General features: G+C 41.0%; 1 protein-coding gene across 1 annotated transcript in view; it reads right to left on the minus strand.

Annotated features, from left to right (window-relative positions):
* Positions 1–2,007: 2,007 nt before the first annotated feature.
* The window catches only part of SLC27A2 (solute carrier family 27 member 2), a 61,692-nt gene continuing 50,136 nt past the window's right edge, over positions 2,008–13,563 (minus strand). Inside the window, exons 6-10 of the mRNA XM_054565442.1 lie at positions 9,569–9,659; positions 8,802–9,000; positions 7,064–7,161; positions 3,173–3,303; positions 2,008–2,290 (exon numbers count right to left, since the gene is read on the minus strand). Coding sequence (XP_054421417.1) covers positions 2,114–2,290; positions 3,173–3,303; positions 7,064–7,161; positions 8,802–9,000; positions 9,569–9,659 — 696 coding nt within the window. The 3' untranslated portion in view covers positions 2,008–2,113. The remainder of the gene's footprint in view (positions 2,291–3,172; positions 3,304–7,063; positions 7,162–8,801; positions 9,001–9,568; positions 9,660–13,563) is intronic.

Genomic DNA, 13,563 nt, shown 5'->3' on the forward strand with positions numbered 1-13,563 from the left:
TAGGCATGTGCCCTGACTAGACATCGAGCCTGCAACCTTTTGGTGTATGGGACAACGCTCTAACCAACTGAGCCACCTGCCAGGGCCATTTGTACTTTTAAATTGTGCAGATATTTCTATGGGCACAATTTCTAACCCCTTTAAAAGAGAAAAATCAGTCTTTACAGTTGATTTTCTGAAACAGGGAATGACTGAATTTTGTGTACACACATGCATACTGAGGTATTGAGGATATTGTGCTGGCGCCTCTATCTGTCACAATACCTGGCCAGCATTACCAAGGTTTGCGGAAGTGGGAGGCTGAGGGAGCCATGGGGCTGGGGAGGGGAGTGTCTGCCTGGAAAGTCTAAAAGTGTCAAAGATGGTCAGGCCCCAGCAGGCTCTGGACACTGGAACACTATGTTCTGTCCAAAAGGTGTAAGTGCTGCGACCTTTCATTCAAAATGATGCCCTTTGTGACAAAGAATGATGATAACCTCTTACAGCTGGGTTTACTTTAGCAGGATTCCAAGTATAATAGTACAATTACACAATGTGATACTGTCCAAAACAAAGGTCATGCTGTTTCCCATCATTTGGGTTCAAATTCTCACTGGTGGATCAACAAAGCAAAGGCAGAGATACTTAGAATCTTTCAAAAATTCCCAAGTGCTGACTCACAAGCAACCATTGGTCTAAATTGTTCACAAAGACCCAGCGATATCCAGCCTCTTAGGCCGTCCTCAAGTTCCTTATGCATTTTAAGTGCTCAGGAAGTGTTTATTGTTGGGCACAATGAGCAAGGGCAGAGATTCTGGTCACGAGTCTTCTTAGGAGCCACCTAAGAGAGTAGACCGAATTTAAAAAATATTTCTAGTACTGTGTTGGGGGCAAGGGGTGGCCACCTCTCTTGTCCCCAGAAGATCCCTAGATGTGTTTGCTTGGGCTCTTATGGGGACTAAATTGGTGGTGAAATGGGGCTCCTTGTCAGCTCCCACTCACATGAGAATGTCTTCTAGGGAAGGAAACCTCACTTCTTTTAGGGGGGCTGGGATGAACTTGAATTACACTTCCTGGATGTGGATTTAGTGACCATGATGCGTCAGTGATCGAGGACAAGCTCTAGTGAAAGAACATGTTTTCTTGCCTTGACTGGTGTGGGCCAGTGAGTTGGGCATCATTCTGAAAAGCCAAAGGTCATTGGCTCAATTCCTAGTCAGGGCACAAACCTGGGTTTCGGGCCAGGTCCCTGGTTGAGGGCATGTGAGAGGCAACCAATTGATGTTTCTCTCACACATCGATGTTACTCTCTCTCTCTTTCTATCTCCTTTGCTTTCTAAAAATTAAAAAAAAAAAAAATATCCCAGAAGTGCCTGACTTATATTCCCACATGGTGGTAATCAGCCAACTGAATAGGGGCTGTCCTCCAGTTGCTTCCATGCTGTCCATGGCTTGCTTCTTTCAACCTCATTACCAGTGTGAATCCTGAAGACACTTGAGTGTGCCACCCTTGATGTAACTAAACAATATCTACTGAACACCTTTTGTGCGTAGAATACTGATGATACTGCTTAGTCTTCTTTTAGAACTGTAGGTGACATTCTCATCTGGATAATGTTGTTTTAGACAGTGGCCAGGATGCTGTTTGGTGGCGAGAGCTGGTCTTATACTGGAGCTCAATTCCCACTGGGCCTGTTCTTGGTGATACTTCCCCTTCCCTTCCAACTCCTTGCCATTAATTCCCTAGAGTGCCATTATCACTATGAGTGAGGCACCTGTGAAAAGTTACCAATGAGACTGCCAGGCTTAGGGTTTGCATTTAGAATAAAGGACAGAGAGTGCCATTTCATATGCTGGAATTCATCTATTTTATTACATATTGAACAAAACAATGCCCTCCTTCTACCAAACTTAGTTTGCAAATTCAAACAGCAGGTGCACAATAAAGAATAATCATCTCTAAATCTTTTCACTTGCAAAGGTTCAGGTGTAATTTAGAAAAGTCTCCTCTTATTGGTATGCATAAAAATGCACCTCACAATCTTCAATTGAATTATAGTTGGATTCTATCAGGTGGCTGTACTGGATCCACTCAGTTTCTTTCGGGAAATATGAGTTATCATCCAGAGAACATTCAGAGTTTCAGAGTTTCAGCCTTTATGGCATTGTAAATGTCCTCAGTTATAGGCACATACATCTGTGCTTTGTCATCCAAGAAATACAAAGCATCTTTGACGACTGCAGGGTTAAAGCCCTCCTCCACGAGCTTTGCTTTGAGGTGTTTAAAAGTTCCCGTGACTTCAATGGTGTCCTGAAAAAACATCAAACAATTCACATTGCTGCAGTGTTTTGCAAACAGATTAGGGTGCAGGGGAAGGGGTGGAGGTGGGGCAATGGGGTTGACATCTCTGGCTCTTGAGAGCTGTGAATGCAAGTTTTCTGATATGGATACATCCTGTTTTCCAAAGCTCCACTAGGGGGCCATGACCATGAGGTATTTTCCAGTCCCTTAAAGCCTGAAGATCAGCTTTACAATTTCTATTTTCTTCAATTAATAGGTGATGATCTGTGGATATTTCAATTTGCATGTCTCTCAACAATTTCATTGTAAAGCAAATGCCACTGCTTTATGAACATCAACATAATTTTATAGCTGCAGCAATGTCTGGTAATCTAACACTTCTCAACTTCTCAGCATCATAGAGCTCCAAGTCAAAAGTGAGTGTTAAACTAACCAAGGGGTTAATGTTTGAGAAAGAGAAAAAAATCCCTCCAGTGTTGCTAGCTAAACCTTTGGTAGTGCCAACTGGCTAATGATGCCCAATTAAACTTCACACTATAGAAAGGTGCAGGGCTTCAGACTTTTTTTTTCATTCTTTAAAACTGAAAACAACAAATAGGAGGGTTGAGCATTTCTAAGCGTCTGTCGCATATCCTCAAACAAAAACTCTGTGAGTTATTTGCTAATACTGTTGCTGAATGAATTGGCCTGTCAATTTTAGGGAGAAATGGATTAGGGTTTGGTTTCTGCTAGTTGTATTTTTCTGATGTTTCTGCTTTCTTACTGAGTTTCCTGGAAAGGGTGAGAATTTAGCCAATGTGGTCACCATGATCACCAAAAAGGGAGTTGTTGCCTAAGAGACAGGGGTCTCCATAAGAGAAGATAATTGAACTTGATAACAAGAGGCTTCACCTGTATCCTTAGAAACCGGGGTCTTGCATAACTGGGCAGGTAATTGGTAATGTGCTTAAAGATTTTTTGTCCATCAAATTCATAGCCTTTCTTCATCTTGATTGAAGCCATGCCAATTCGACCCTCGTGACCTAGAAATACAGTGAAAAAAATATTAGCTGTGTTGTAGCTATTTTATTTACAATGCTTTTCTGTTTCAAAGAGCAGTGGACTGAGGCAACATGGCATAAGTTTCTTTTGGATTGTTGGAATTTTTATTTCAAACTTATGTTAAAGTTATTCTGAAGTGAAAGTACTACTACTACTACTACTACTACTACTAGAAGCTATACATTGATTAACTCTTTATTATATGCCAGGCCTTATGGACTATCTCATTTAACCCACGCGACAACTATAAAAAAGTTCAAATGTTATCTCCATTTATAGACAAAGAAACAGAGGCATAAAGACATTGAGAGGCTTGTTCAAGTTCACAGCAAATACTAGGCAGGGTCAGAAACTGAACTGAGGCAGTATGGCTCTAGATGCCGTGCTTATAATCATCATCCTTCTTAGCAGCCTAGCTGGACACTTGAGTGGGAAAAGGGTCAAACTGGTGGCTAAAGGGATTTTTGTTTTGACTCCAGTGAGAATTCCTTCTTCACTCAGGAATCACTGAGCTCAGGGTGTTCTTTAGATTGCAGTGTCAGCTCTCTAGTGCTTCTAGGCACGAACACCACCTCTGAGACTTCCGTGTTCAATCAATTTTTCTACTAGCTTTGCCGTTCTGCATTTTAGAGAAGCTGTGAACAGGAGGTGACGGCAAGGCGCAGGGACGAGCTGTTTGGTGCCCTTCCACTGATGCCAGAGGTTGAGTTGTCCACAGAGAAAACAGATCCTAACAGCTCTTTCTTTCCTATCAGGCAGGGCAGTAAATGGAGAAGTGTTTAGAACAATTACCATTGTTTTCTTGTGAGGACAGTGGTAATTACGTACTAATCTATCTTCTCCCCGACCCAGAAGCCCTAGTGGGAGCCCAGGTCCGTTTCCCTGAACTACTTAGATGTAATCAGAGAGGAGGAAGAAGCTGCCCTTCTCACCTGGGCCCCAGCCTTCAAAATCTCTCCCATGGTGATTGTGTGTTTACCTACAGCTCCGAAGAAGGCAGAAAAAACAAGAGGAAAAATGAAAAGACGGGAAAATGCATCCTCATTTTACCCTCCTCTTATCTGAGGGAGGCAGGGCACTGGACCCTCTTTCTCTAGGGGTCCCTGGTAGCTCTCTCGCAGGCACGTATCTCAGGAATCTCAAATGTCTCCAATAATTTCCTTTTAGAATTAAGGTAGAAGCTGAGGCAATAGAGGTCTCCAGTGTCGACTGGCTCCCTGTCTCTTGCTCCGGCATTCACCAGGAAGTGAACGAGCCTGTTGGGTTTCAGGCCCCTGCCCCGACTCACGGAGGTTGGTTTTGGGCTAGTTCAGTTCCAGGAGGAAGGTTTCAGTCTGCAGCAGTTCTAGGCAGGCCTTCCTTAGTACTGCACTGTCTACTCTGGTAGCCACGGGTCACATGTGGCTGTTAAAATTAATTATAATCGAAATGAAAAATTCAATTTCTTAGTTGCATTAGCCACGTTTCAGTTGCTCACATGGTGGCTCTGGATACTATGTTAGACAGTGCGGATATAGAACACTTCCATTGCTGCAGAAAGTTCTATTGATAATAACAGTTCCGGAGAATAGTTGGACAGTTCTGACACTTAGAAAAGGTTAACTCCATTCGAAGGCCCAACCTATTAGTTCTCTCCTGGTCCAAAGTTGAGATCTGTGAAGGCCTATGTGAAGAGCACAAAACTGGAAAGTTGGGGGAGACTTCAGAGTCTGTGATCCCTAAAGTTCATCTCTAATTTTTCACTGCTGGAAGAATTCCCATAGGATCCCTGGTGGCCATCCTGCCTCTTTACACACTCCAGCTGGTGGAACATTCCCTACCCCAGGCCGTTCTATTGTTGGTTCCTCTGGTTACAGTAGAGTTCTCAGGTTAAAATCTGCTTCTTGGTCATTTCAGCCCACTGGTGTTCATTCTGCACGTTGGAGCAACATGAACACACCGGCTCCTTGTTTTAACTGACTGTCTCCAGTTTTTTGAAACCACCAGCTCCCTCTTCTTTGTCCTTTATCAGCGGCTCCCAAATCTTACTGGTTATTAGACTGACTTGGGAATTTAGAAAAAACATGAAGATTCTGAATCCCAAATCCTAGAGATTCTGATCCATTAGATATGGGCTTTAAAAAGTTTCCCAGATGATTCTAAGTATTGCCAAGATTTTTGAAACCAATAGGCCTCAGTGCTTCTCAAGGCTTTAGTGTTGTTGTTGTTGTTGTTGTTTTTTAACTGTGGTGAAACATACACTTAATTATTTTAACGATTTTAAAGCGTACAATTTGGTGGCAGTTACTGAGTTCACAATGTTGTTCCACTATCACTAGTATCTAGTTCTAGAATATTTTCATCACCCCCTAATCTGACTTCAGTTTTTTAAGAATTACTTAAAGGACTTGTTAAAACACAGCCCCCTGGGCCCCACGCCAGAAAGTCGGATTCAGTAGGTCTGGGGTGGGCCTGAGAAGTCGCGTTTTTGACAAGCTCCCAGGTGAGGATGATGATATTGCTGGTTCGTGGATCCATTCTGAAGTGCACTGGGTTAGGTCTTTTCAGGTTATATCCCAGATCCTCTCACCTTCTCCTACACATTTTTTTGTGTTGTTAGCATTTTAAAATCCAGCATTTAAAAGTGTGTGCAACACTCCGGGTAGGGCCCGTGAGAGCCCAGCGTGGGTGGGGGATGGCTGACAAGCATGCTTGTGTCGATGCAGCCTGAGGCGCCCCACGAGACGCATGCGCAGCCCTCACACTCTGCCACCCCAGCGGGGCTACACTTCCCATCGTGTCACTCCCACGAGGTTGGAGAGGAACAGGTAAGAGAAAGAACTGAATGTTCTTTGGGAAAAAAAAAAGAAAAAAAAGGACAGCACAAGGTGATGTGAAACCATCACAGCTCAGGAAAGAAGGACTTTGGGACTTCCCGTTTTGAATAGAGGTGGGAATACCAAATACTGAGTTCTGGGGGAATACCAACACCCCTAGGATCTTATATTTGGACAGTGCTTTGGAGGTTTCAATCCTTCCTAATAACTATAATTAAAGTGATTTCCTCTTATGACAACCCCCGGTCCATACGTATCTGGTAAATATGTTTTTACTATTTATGTAATTGAAGTGAATTACTTCTCGTGATAATCTTAACTATAGGACTGGTATTACCCCTAATTTTAGTGATCTGCCCGAAGTCGAACAGCCAGCAGGTACTGGGGCCAGGACCCAGAACCAGACCTGGGCCCTCCCAGGTCTGGCAGAAGCGGACCTGCAGGAGGAGGCTTGGCAACACCACTCTGTGTTGTGGTTCTGCAACTCAGCCAGGTGCGCTCGGGAGGGACTTGCTTTAAAAGAAGAGTCTGGACAAAATCAGCTCCTTCCCAATTCTTTCTCTTAGCAACTGCACTTGCTCTTATTTGTGTCTCGCGTACTATTTCCCAGCTACCCAGCATGACGCATCTTTTCCTGGGGAGTGCCAAACGCAGCATGGGACCTCGTGCCCTGGAGAGACTTGGCCTCCCTGAGAGCCCAGCTGCGGGGCTGAACCACAGAGGGAGGCCAGATTCAGGTGTATTGACTTGGCTCATTTATAAAAGGACATACACCAGATATAAGCCCCTTATTCCCAAGTGGCTGGAAGAGTTGTTTGATTCTCCAGCTGTCAGGAGAAAGCTATGACATACTCTGCCCTGGAGTTAAAATTATATTTGGTTACAGTATGGATTTAGGCATAGATTTTTAGTATTTTGTGCATACCTGGCACAGACACTCCGTAAACATTCACTTCTTGGATGAAATCAATCAGTCCTAGTACGTCAGCGACTTCAGTGGTGGCCACGTTTTCCCCTTTCCACCTGGGAGAAAAGGCAAGGTTAGCAGAGGTCACTGGTGGCCTCCGGTCCAGGACTGCCATGACAGGGAACAGGCGGCTCCCTCTAGACCTCTGTGGGGTGGCTGACCTCTATATTGGCCCCCACATTGGCCCCCAGGCTCCCTGACTTCGTCAAGGGAAAGGCATCCTACTTGGGGAACAGAAGGCAAAGGCATAGACCTCAATAATAAGATGTGAAGTTTCAGTCCAGTCACATGAAACACAGTGCACAGAATGATGCTCTTCTAATGTTAAAATACAAACTTGGTCTAAGAAAGACACAGGAAATCAAAAATAAACCCTCAATGACTTTTTGCTGTATTTAAGTCTCTCACTTACCTCATTCACTAACTGGTTGCTATTTAACTCAGTTAGTGAATTTCCATTTAATAAAATTTCATACTTGTATTTCAGGGTCTCATGGCAATGAGAAACTTTTAATAAGAAAAAATAAACTTTATTTGCAGGGAGGCTGCAATGTTAGTGCCCAAGCATGTGTTATTTTTCACTTCATGAAGTTATGTTTTACATTTAAAAAATTCTTTAGATCTCTCAGAACTATTTTTTCAGTAACATGAGTGTGGCATAAGATAATACGAGGGGTCCTGAGTCATGGAATAATAAAGATGGAAGGAACCCTGAGGATCACGGAAACCCGCATTTCATGGGTGAAGAAACTGAGGTCAAGAAAGGTTGCCTGCCTTGCTAACACAGAAGGTCAGGGGCAGAGGTGAGCCTGGGAGCTCAGTTCTCCTCATTCCTATCCCACCCTTCCTCCTACAGCCAGATAACTTTTCTCTCTTCCTCATTAATTCATGCAAAAAATAATTATGTGTTTCAGGCACTGTGTTAGGAGCTGGGGCCTGGCCTCGGGGAGTTCATGCAGGAAGGAAGCTGATGAAACAGAAGTGTTATGAGGCTGCAAGACTGTGCTGCTCTTGCGAATTAGTCTCACGGTTTATTACCATGACTTTCCAATGGCTGGGCTGACCTGTGTGTACAGAGGGAAACAACCTGGTTGGGGATGGAGAGTGTGAGGGAGGGAGCAGGTGGGGTTTGGAACCCCATATCTTCTCTTCAGCTAAGTCAGCTCCACCTTAATTCGCATTCGATCTTTATCTGAAGAAAAGCCCCATAATTGAAAACTGAAAATCCCCGGCTCTCCTAAGAGTGGCCAGTCATAATGGAAGAATCAGACAGACTAAGCTATTTAGGCTCTCATTTTCTTTTTCTTTTCTTTTCTTTTTAAAAAAGATTTTGTTTATTTTATTCTTAGAGAGAGGGGAAGGGAGAGAGAAACATCAATGTGTGGTTGCCTCTCACACACCCCCTACTGGGGACCTGGTTCACAACCCAGGTGTGTGCCCCGACTGGGAATCGAATAAGTGACCTCTTGGTTCACAGGCTGGCACTCAATCCACCGAGTCACACCAGCCAGGGCTAGGCTCTCATTTTCATCTGCGTATTGTAGATCACTCCCTCCTGTATTTTGCTCCTTTTTTTGTAGGAATACCGGAGGTCGAATTGACACACTAAGAGAGAACCATAACCAAAGTGGAATGTGGTTCCAATTTAAGAGTAAGCCAAATTGTGCATGTTTCTCAATGATTCAGAGAAACCAACCGGAATGTATCTCCAACTCTGTCGTGAAAGTAGATGAAATCATCATTGTCGATCATCAAGAGATCTCCACTGTTAAAATAGACGTCTCCTTTCTTAAAGACATCTCTCAGTTTTTTCTTCTCCGTTTGAGTCTTTCCTCCAGCATAGCCAACAAATGGTGTAAATTGTGTGATTTTGCAAACCAGGAGTCCAGCTTCACCTAAGACAGAAGAAAAATTGTTATTTCATGTGCTAGCTGTCAGTGAATTTTATTTTTAACCTTTTCCTTATAAGTTGATGCCGTGCACCTAATTAGCAGCAAGCTGGCTGCACATGTAAATGTGTATTCATATACATGATATACACCATACACACAGTACATTATTCTATACGGCCACATGTTTGTAATTTTTAACATGCTAACCTCGTACTGAATAATGATTTACACACAAAATTAGACAAATGAACAGCAGTTTAAGCTTAAAGGTAGAGACTCCCTAAAACTATAGTTTTGCAACCAGAATTACATATCCCTTCCCACAAAATGCTTACCTCACAATCAAGAAGTTGTTAAGCTAGGTTTCAAACAATAATTATGTTACATGTAGTGGTTAAATTAGTATCTTTTGGAGTTTCTGTAACTATTTCTGAGAGTACAAAAATAAGTCCTTTCCCCCACTCTGATGAAGTTTACCAGGTGTTCATTTTGGCAGCGATAGGCTAGTTCTTACTAGTCACTTAGTCAAGGTAAGAAAATGACAGGCTAATTGAACAAAAATTCACCGTACCTTTAGGAACTTTTATGCAATATCCATTTTCATCTCGGGCAGGTTCATCTTTCTCCACATCATATTTAATCAGATCATAAGATAAAATTTTCTAGCAAGATTAAAAGAGATCATTTTGAGCACATATTTTCACACTTTTCTTTTTATTGAGGTAGAGCATACATAAAGTATATAAAGAACACGTATCTTAAGTGTACAGCTTGGTGAATTTTATATATGCAAAGACCCATGCAACTACCACCCAGATCAAGATATTAAATATTTTTATGACCTGAGAAATTTTCTTCCTGCCCCTTTCTGTCAAATTAACCACTATTCTGATTTTTATCACCATCAAGTAGTCTTAAACTCTCAATGAGCAAAACAAATATTTGCCTTTGTATCTGCTTCTTTCACTCAACATAAGGTGTGTGATACTCATCTATCCAGGTTGGTGTTTGTTTCAGAGGTTTATTTTTTTATTGCCTTATGATTTTCCTTGTATGATTATACAACAATTTATTTATCTATTCTCTTATTAATGGGAATTTGGATTGTTTCCAGTTTTGGACTATTAAAAATAAAGCTGTTATGGACATTCTCAGAGGCGGGTTTTTAAAATCTTGTATAACCTTAATATGCCACTGTTATATGTTTTGCATTTCCAGAGACATGTTCTCCAACATATATAAGGTTCAGTGGTATAATTACTTCATGTCCATGGCTATAAAGTGATTAAAACTCCATTGTATTTCATATATACTATAATTAAATGGCATAAAATTTTAATTTGTACAGTTAAATAAGGGCAATAAGTATATTATTCTCCCTATTAATAGATAGGTACAAATATGACAGTATTTAGATATAATTATTAGCCATGATTACTGATTCAAATTTAAATTCAATTTTATAATGATAAATTAACCAATTATGTACTTTGATAGTAGTAGACAATCATTATAAAACAAGTAGCATTCATAGTCAACAAACATAGATAATTATTTGCAAGAATTAAAAAAAAAAATCGAGATGGTTAACTAATGCTTCTTTCCACATCAATTACAGGGCCATCTTCCCCCACCTCCCCTTTTAGTTTTAAAATAAAGATTTGTTTAAACTAGAAAAGCTGACAATAACACATGACAATCAATGGAGGCGAAACAAAGAGCTAGTAACATACAGCACCAACTTTTAAGGTCCTCAGGTTTGGTTTGAAACAAAAATTTTCTTGCAACTCATCATGACAACACAGATGCTTATCCCGTGCCTCAATTCAGCTTTGTGCCCTCTCTTGTTTTGAACTGCATTTAGCCTAGGTCTTCAAGGTTTGGGCTAGTACAGGTTGGACTGAAACTAGAGAAGACAGACCATCTCTACAGTGGTTCCATTGGGGAGTAGGAAACCGATTCTCAGTCTCTAGTGGTGCTGCCCAGTAGAATTTTCTGTGATGATGGAAATATTTTATATCTGTACCGCTCAACATGGTAAAATATGTTACTGAGCACTTGAAATGTGGCTATGGTGAATAAAGAACAAAAATAAAATTTTATTTATGCAATTTAAACGTAAATAGCCACACTGAGCTAGTGGCTACCACAGTGGATGGTACAGGTGGGGAGGACAGTGGAGGGACCTGTGTAGTGCAGGTTTGGCTGTCATTGTCAGGGAGGTTCCTGGACGAGGCATCAGGGGGTGCCTAGAGACCAGGCCAGAATATAAGGAATGGAATGACAATAATTGTTACAGCTAACAATTCAAGGCTATCATTCAAAGCTATTATGCGACAGGCAATGGCTATATCCTCTAATAACTTTTTAATAAATTATTTCATTGAATCCTTTCAGCAACCCTTTCCTTTTATCAACATAAAAGGAAAAGGAGTTTGGGCTAGGCATGGGGCTCTGTATTTTTTTCTTTTTAATCTCTGTTTTACAGATGATAAAACTGAGATTTAGGAAACATAAAGTGATTTGCCCTAGGTCATTTAAATAGTATATGAATATGCTGGAATTTGATCTCCACACTTGATCTTAGCCAAAAGGCTGAGAAGCAATGAAATTTGATCTCTAGAGCCAGCTCTCTTATGCATATGGATCATTATCCTCTGTACTCTGCCAGGCAGTCCCTGGAGACACAGGTTGCTTGGGAGCTCAGGGGTGTCTGTTTTGTGGCCAGGCAGGAGGGGTTACCAGAAACATAAAGACATCAGTGGCTGTTCAAGCCAGTGGAGGCTCAGCATTTGCTGAATAGTCCTGAAATTTTGAAGACAAATGGTCATCTGGAAGACTGACTGCTTGAGCACAAAAAAGGCAAAGTGACTGTTCAGAGATCCCAGGAAATAAAAAGTATCAATCATATATCTCATAAGAGGTTAATATCCAAAATACATAAAGAACTCATACAGCTCAATAGCAAAAAGACTCCAAACAATCCAATTAAAAAATAGGCAAACGATCTGAATAGCCATTTTCCAAAGAAGATATGCAGATGGCCAACAGGTACATAAAGAGATATTCAACATCACTAATTATAAGGGAAATGCATATCAAAACCACAGCGAGATAACACCTCATATCTGTTTGAATGATTACCACCAAAAAGGCAAGAGATAACAAGTGCTGGAGAGGATGTGTAGAAAAGGAAACATATGCACACAATTGGTGGGAATGGAGACTGGTGCAGCCATTATAGAAAACAGCATGGAGATGCCTCAAAAAATTAAAAATGGAACTACCATATGATCCAGCGATTCCACTTCTGGGTATTTATCCAAAGGAAATGAAAACATTGATTTGAAAAGATGTCTGCACCCCCATGTTCATTGCAGCATTATTTACAATGGTGAAAACATGGAAACAACCTAGGTGTCCAATGATGGATGACTGGATAAATATACAACAGAATATTATTCACCCATAAAAAGGAAATCTAGCCATTTGTGACAACATGGATAGAACTTGAAGGCACTATGCTAAGTGAAATAAGTCAGACAGAGAAAGACAAATACCACATGATCTCACCTATCTGTGGAATCTGAAAAAAAATGAACTCATTGATTTAGAGAACAGACTGATAGTAGCCAGACATGGAGAGTGAAGAGTGGTTAAAAATGGGTGAAAATGGTTAAAAGATAGAAACTTACACTTATAAAATAAGTAATTCTGGGTATGGAATGTACAGTATGAGGATAATAGTTAATCATAGTGAATTGCATATTTGAAAGTTACTAAAGGAGACCTTAATAGTTCTTATCACGGGAAAAAAATTGTAACTATGTGAGGTGATGGATGTTAACTAGACTTACTATGGTGATCATTTTGCAATATATATAAATATTGATTCATTATGCCGTACACCTGAAACAGATATAATGGTATATGTCAATTATATCTTAATTAAAGAATAAGAAATATCTTTTCAATGCAGTTATTACATGAACACAAGTGTTCACAGGATAATGTTTCTTTACCCTGGCTACAGGGCTTTCAAAAAAAGAAGAACTTTGATGTCTGGGCCCTAACTTAAGACACCTGCATTCAAAGCTTAGGGGTTGGGGCCCTGCACCTGTATATGTAAAAGTTTCCTGGGTGGTTGTAACCCATAACATAATGAAAAAGAAATACCACATTTCACACAAGACAAACACAATTTCTCTTTGTATTTCTCTCTCTCTATTAGAGACCCAACTTCCTGGAACTTGTTTAAGGTGTATTAATCGGCCTCCTGAATGATACTATGTTGACTCATATTATAACTCCCAGTCCTCTATCTGGAGCATTTATTACACCGATTATGACAACTTCACTCTTGTCATGTCACATCTTCTGTCATCGAGTTTCTCTTTCCCATTTAAACAACTCTTTGGGATGTTACATATGTAACCCCTTGAATTGGGGCTTAGATTTTCTTTTCCACTGCTCATTCCTAGCCCTTAAAACTTTCACTGAGGGTCTCACCAAGCCTTCTTGCTGAGTACTTAGGACCTTCCCTAGTCTTCTTGAAAGCTGTCCAGA

Source organism: Pteronotus mesoamericanus, unplaced genomic scaffold (assembly GCF_021234165.1).
Source record: "Pteronotus mesoamericanus isolate MK-2021 breed Mesoamerican mustached bat unplaced genomic scaffold, CSHL_Meso_final contig_164, whole genome shotgun sequence".
Lineage (NCBI taxonomy): Eukaryota > Metazoa > Chordata > Mammalia > Chiroptera > Mormoopidae > Pteronotus > Pteronotus mesoamericanus.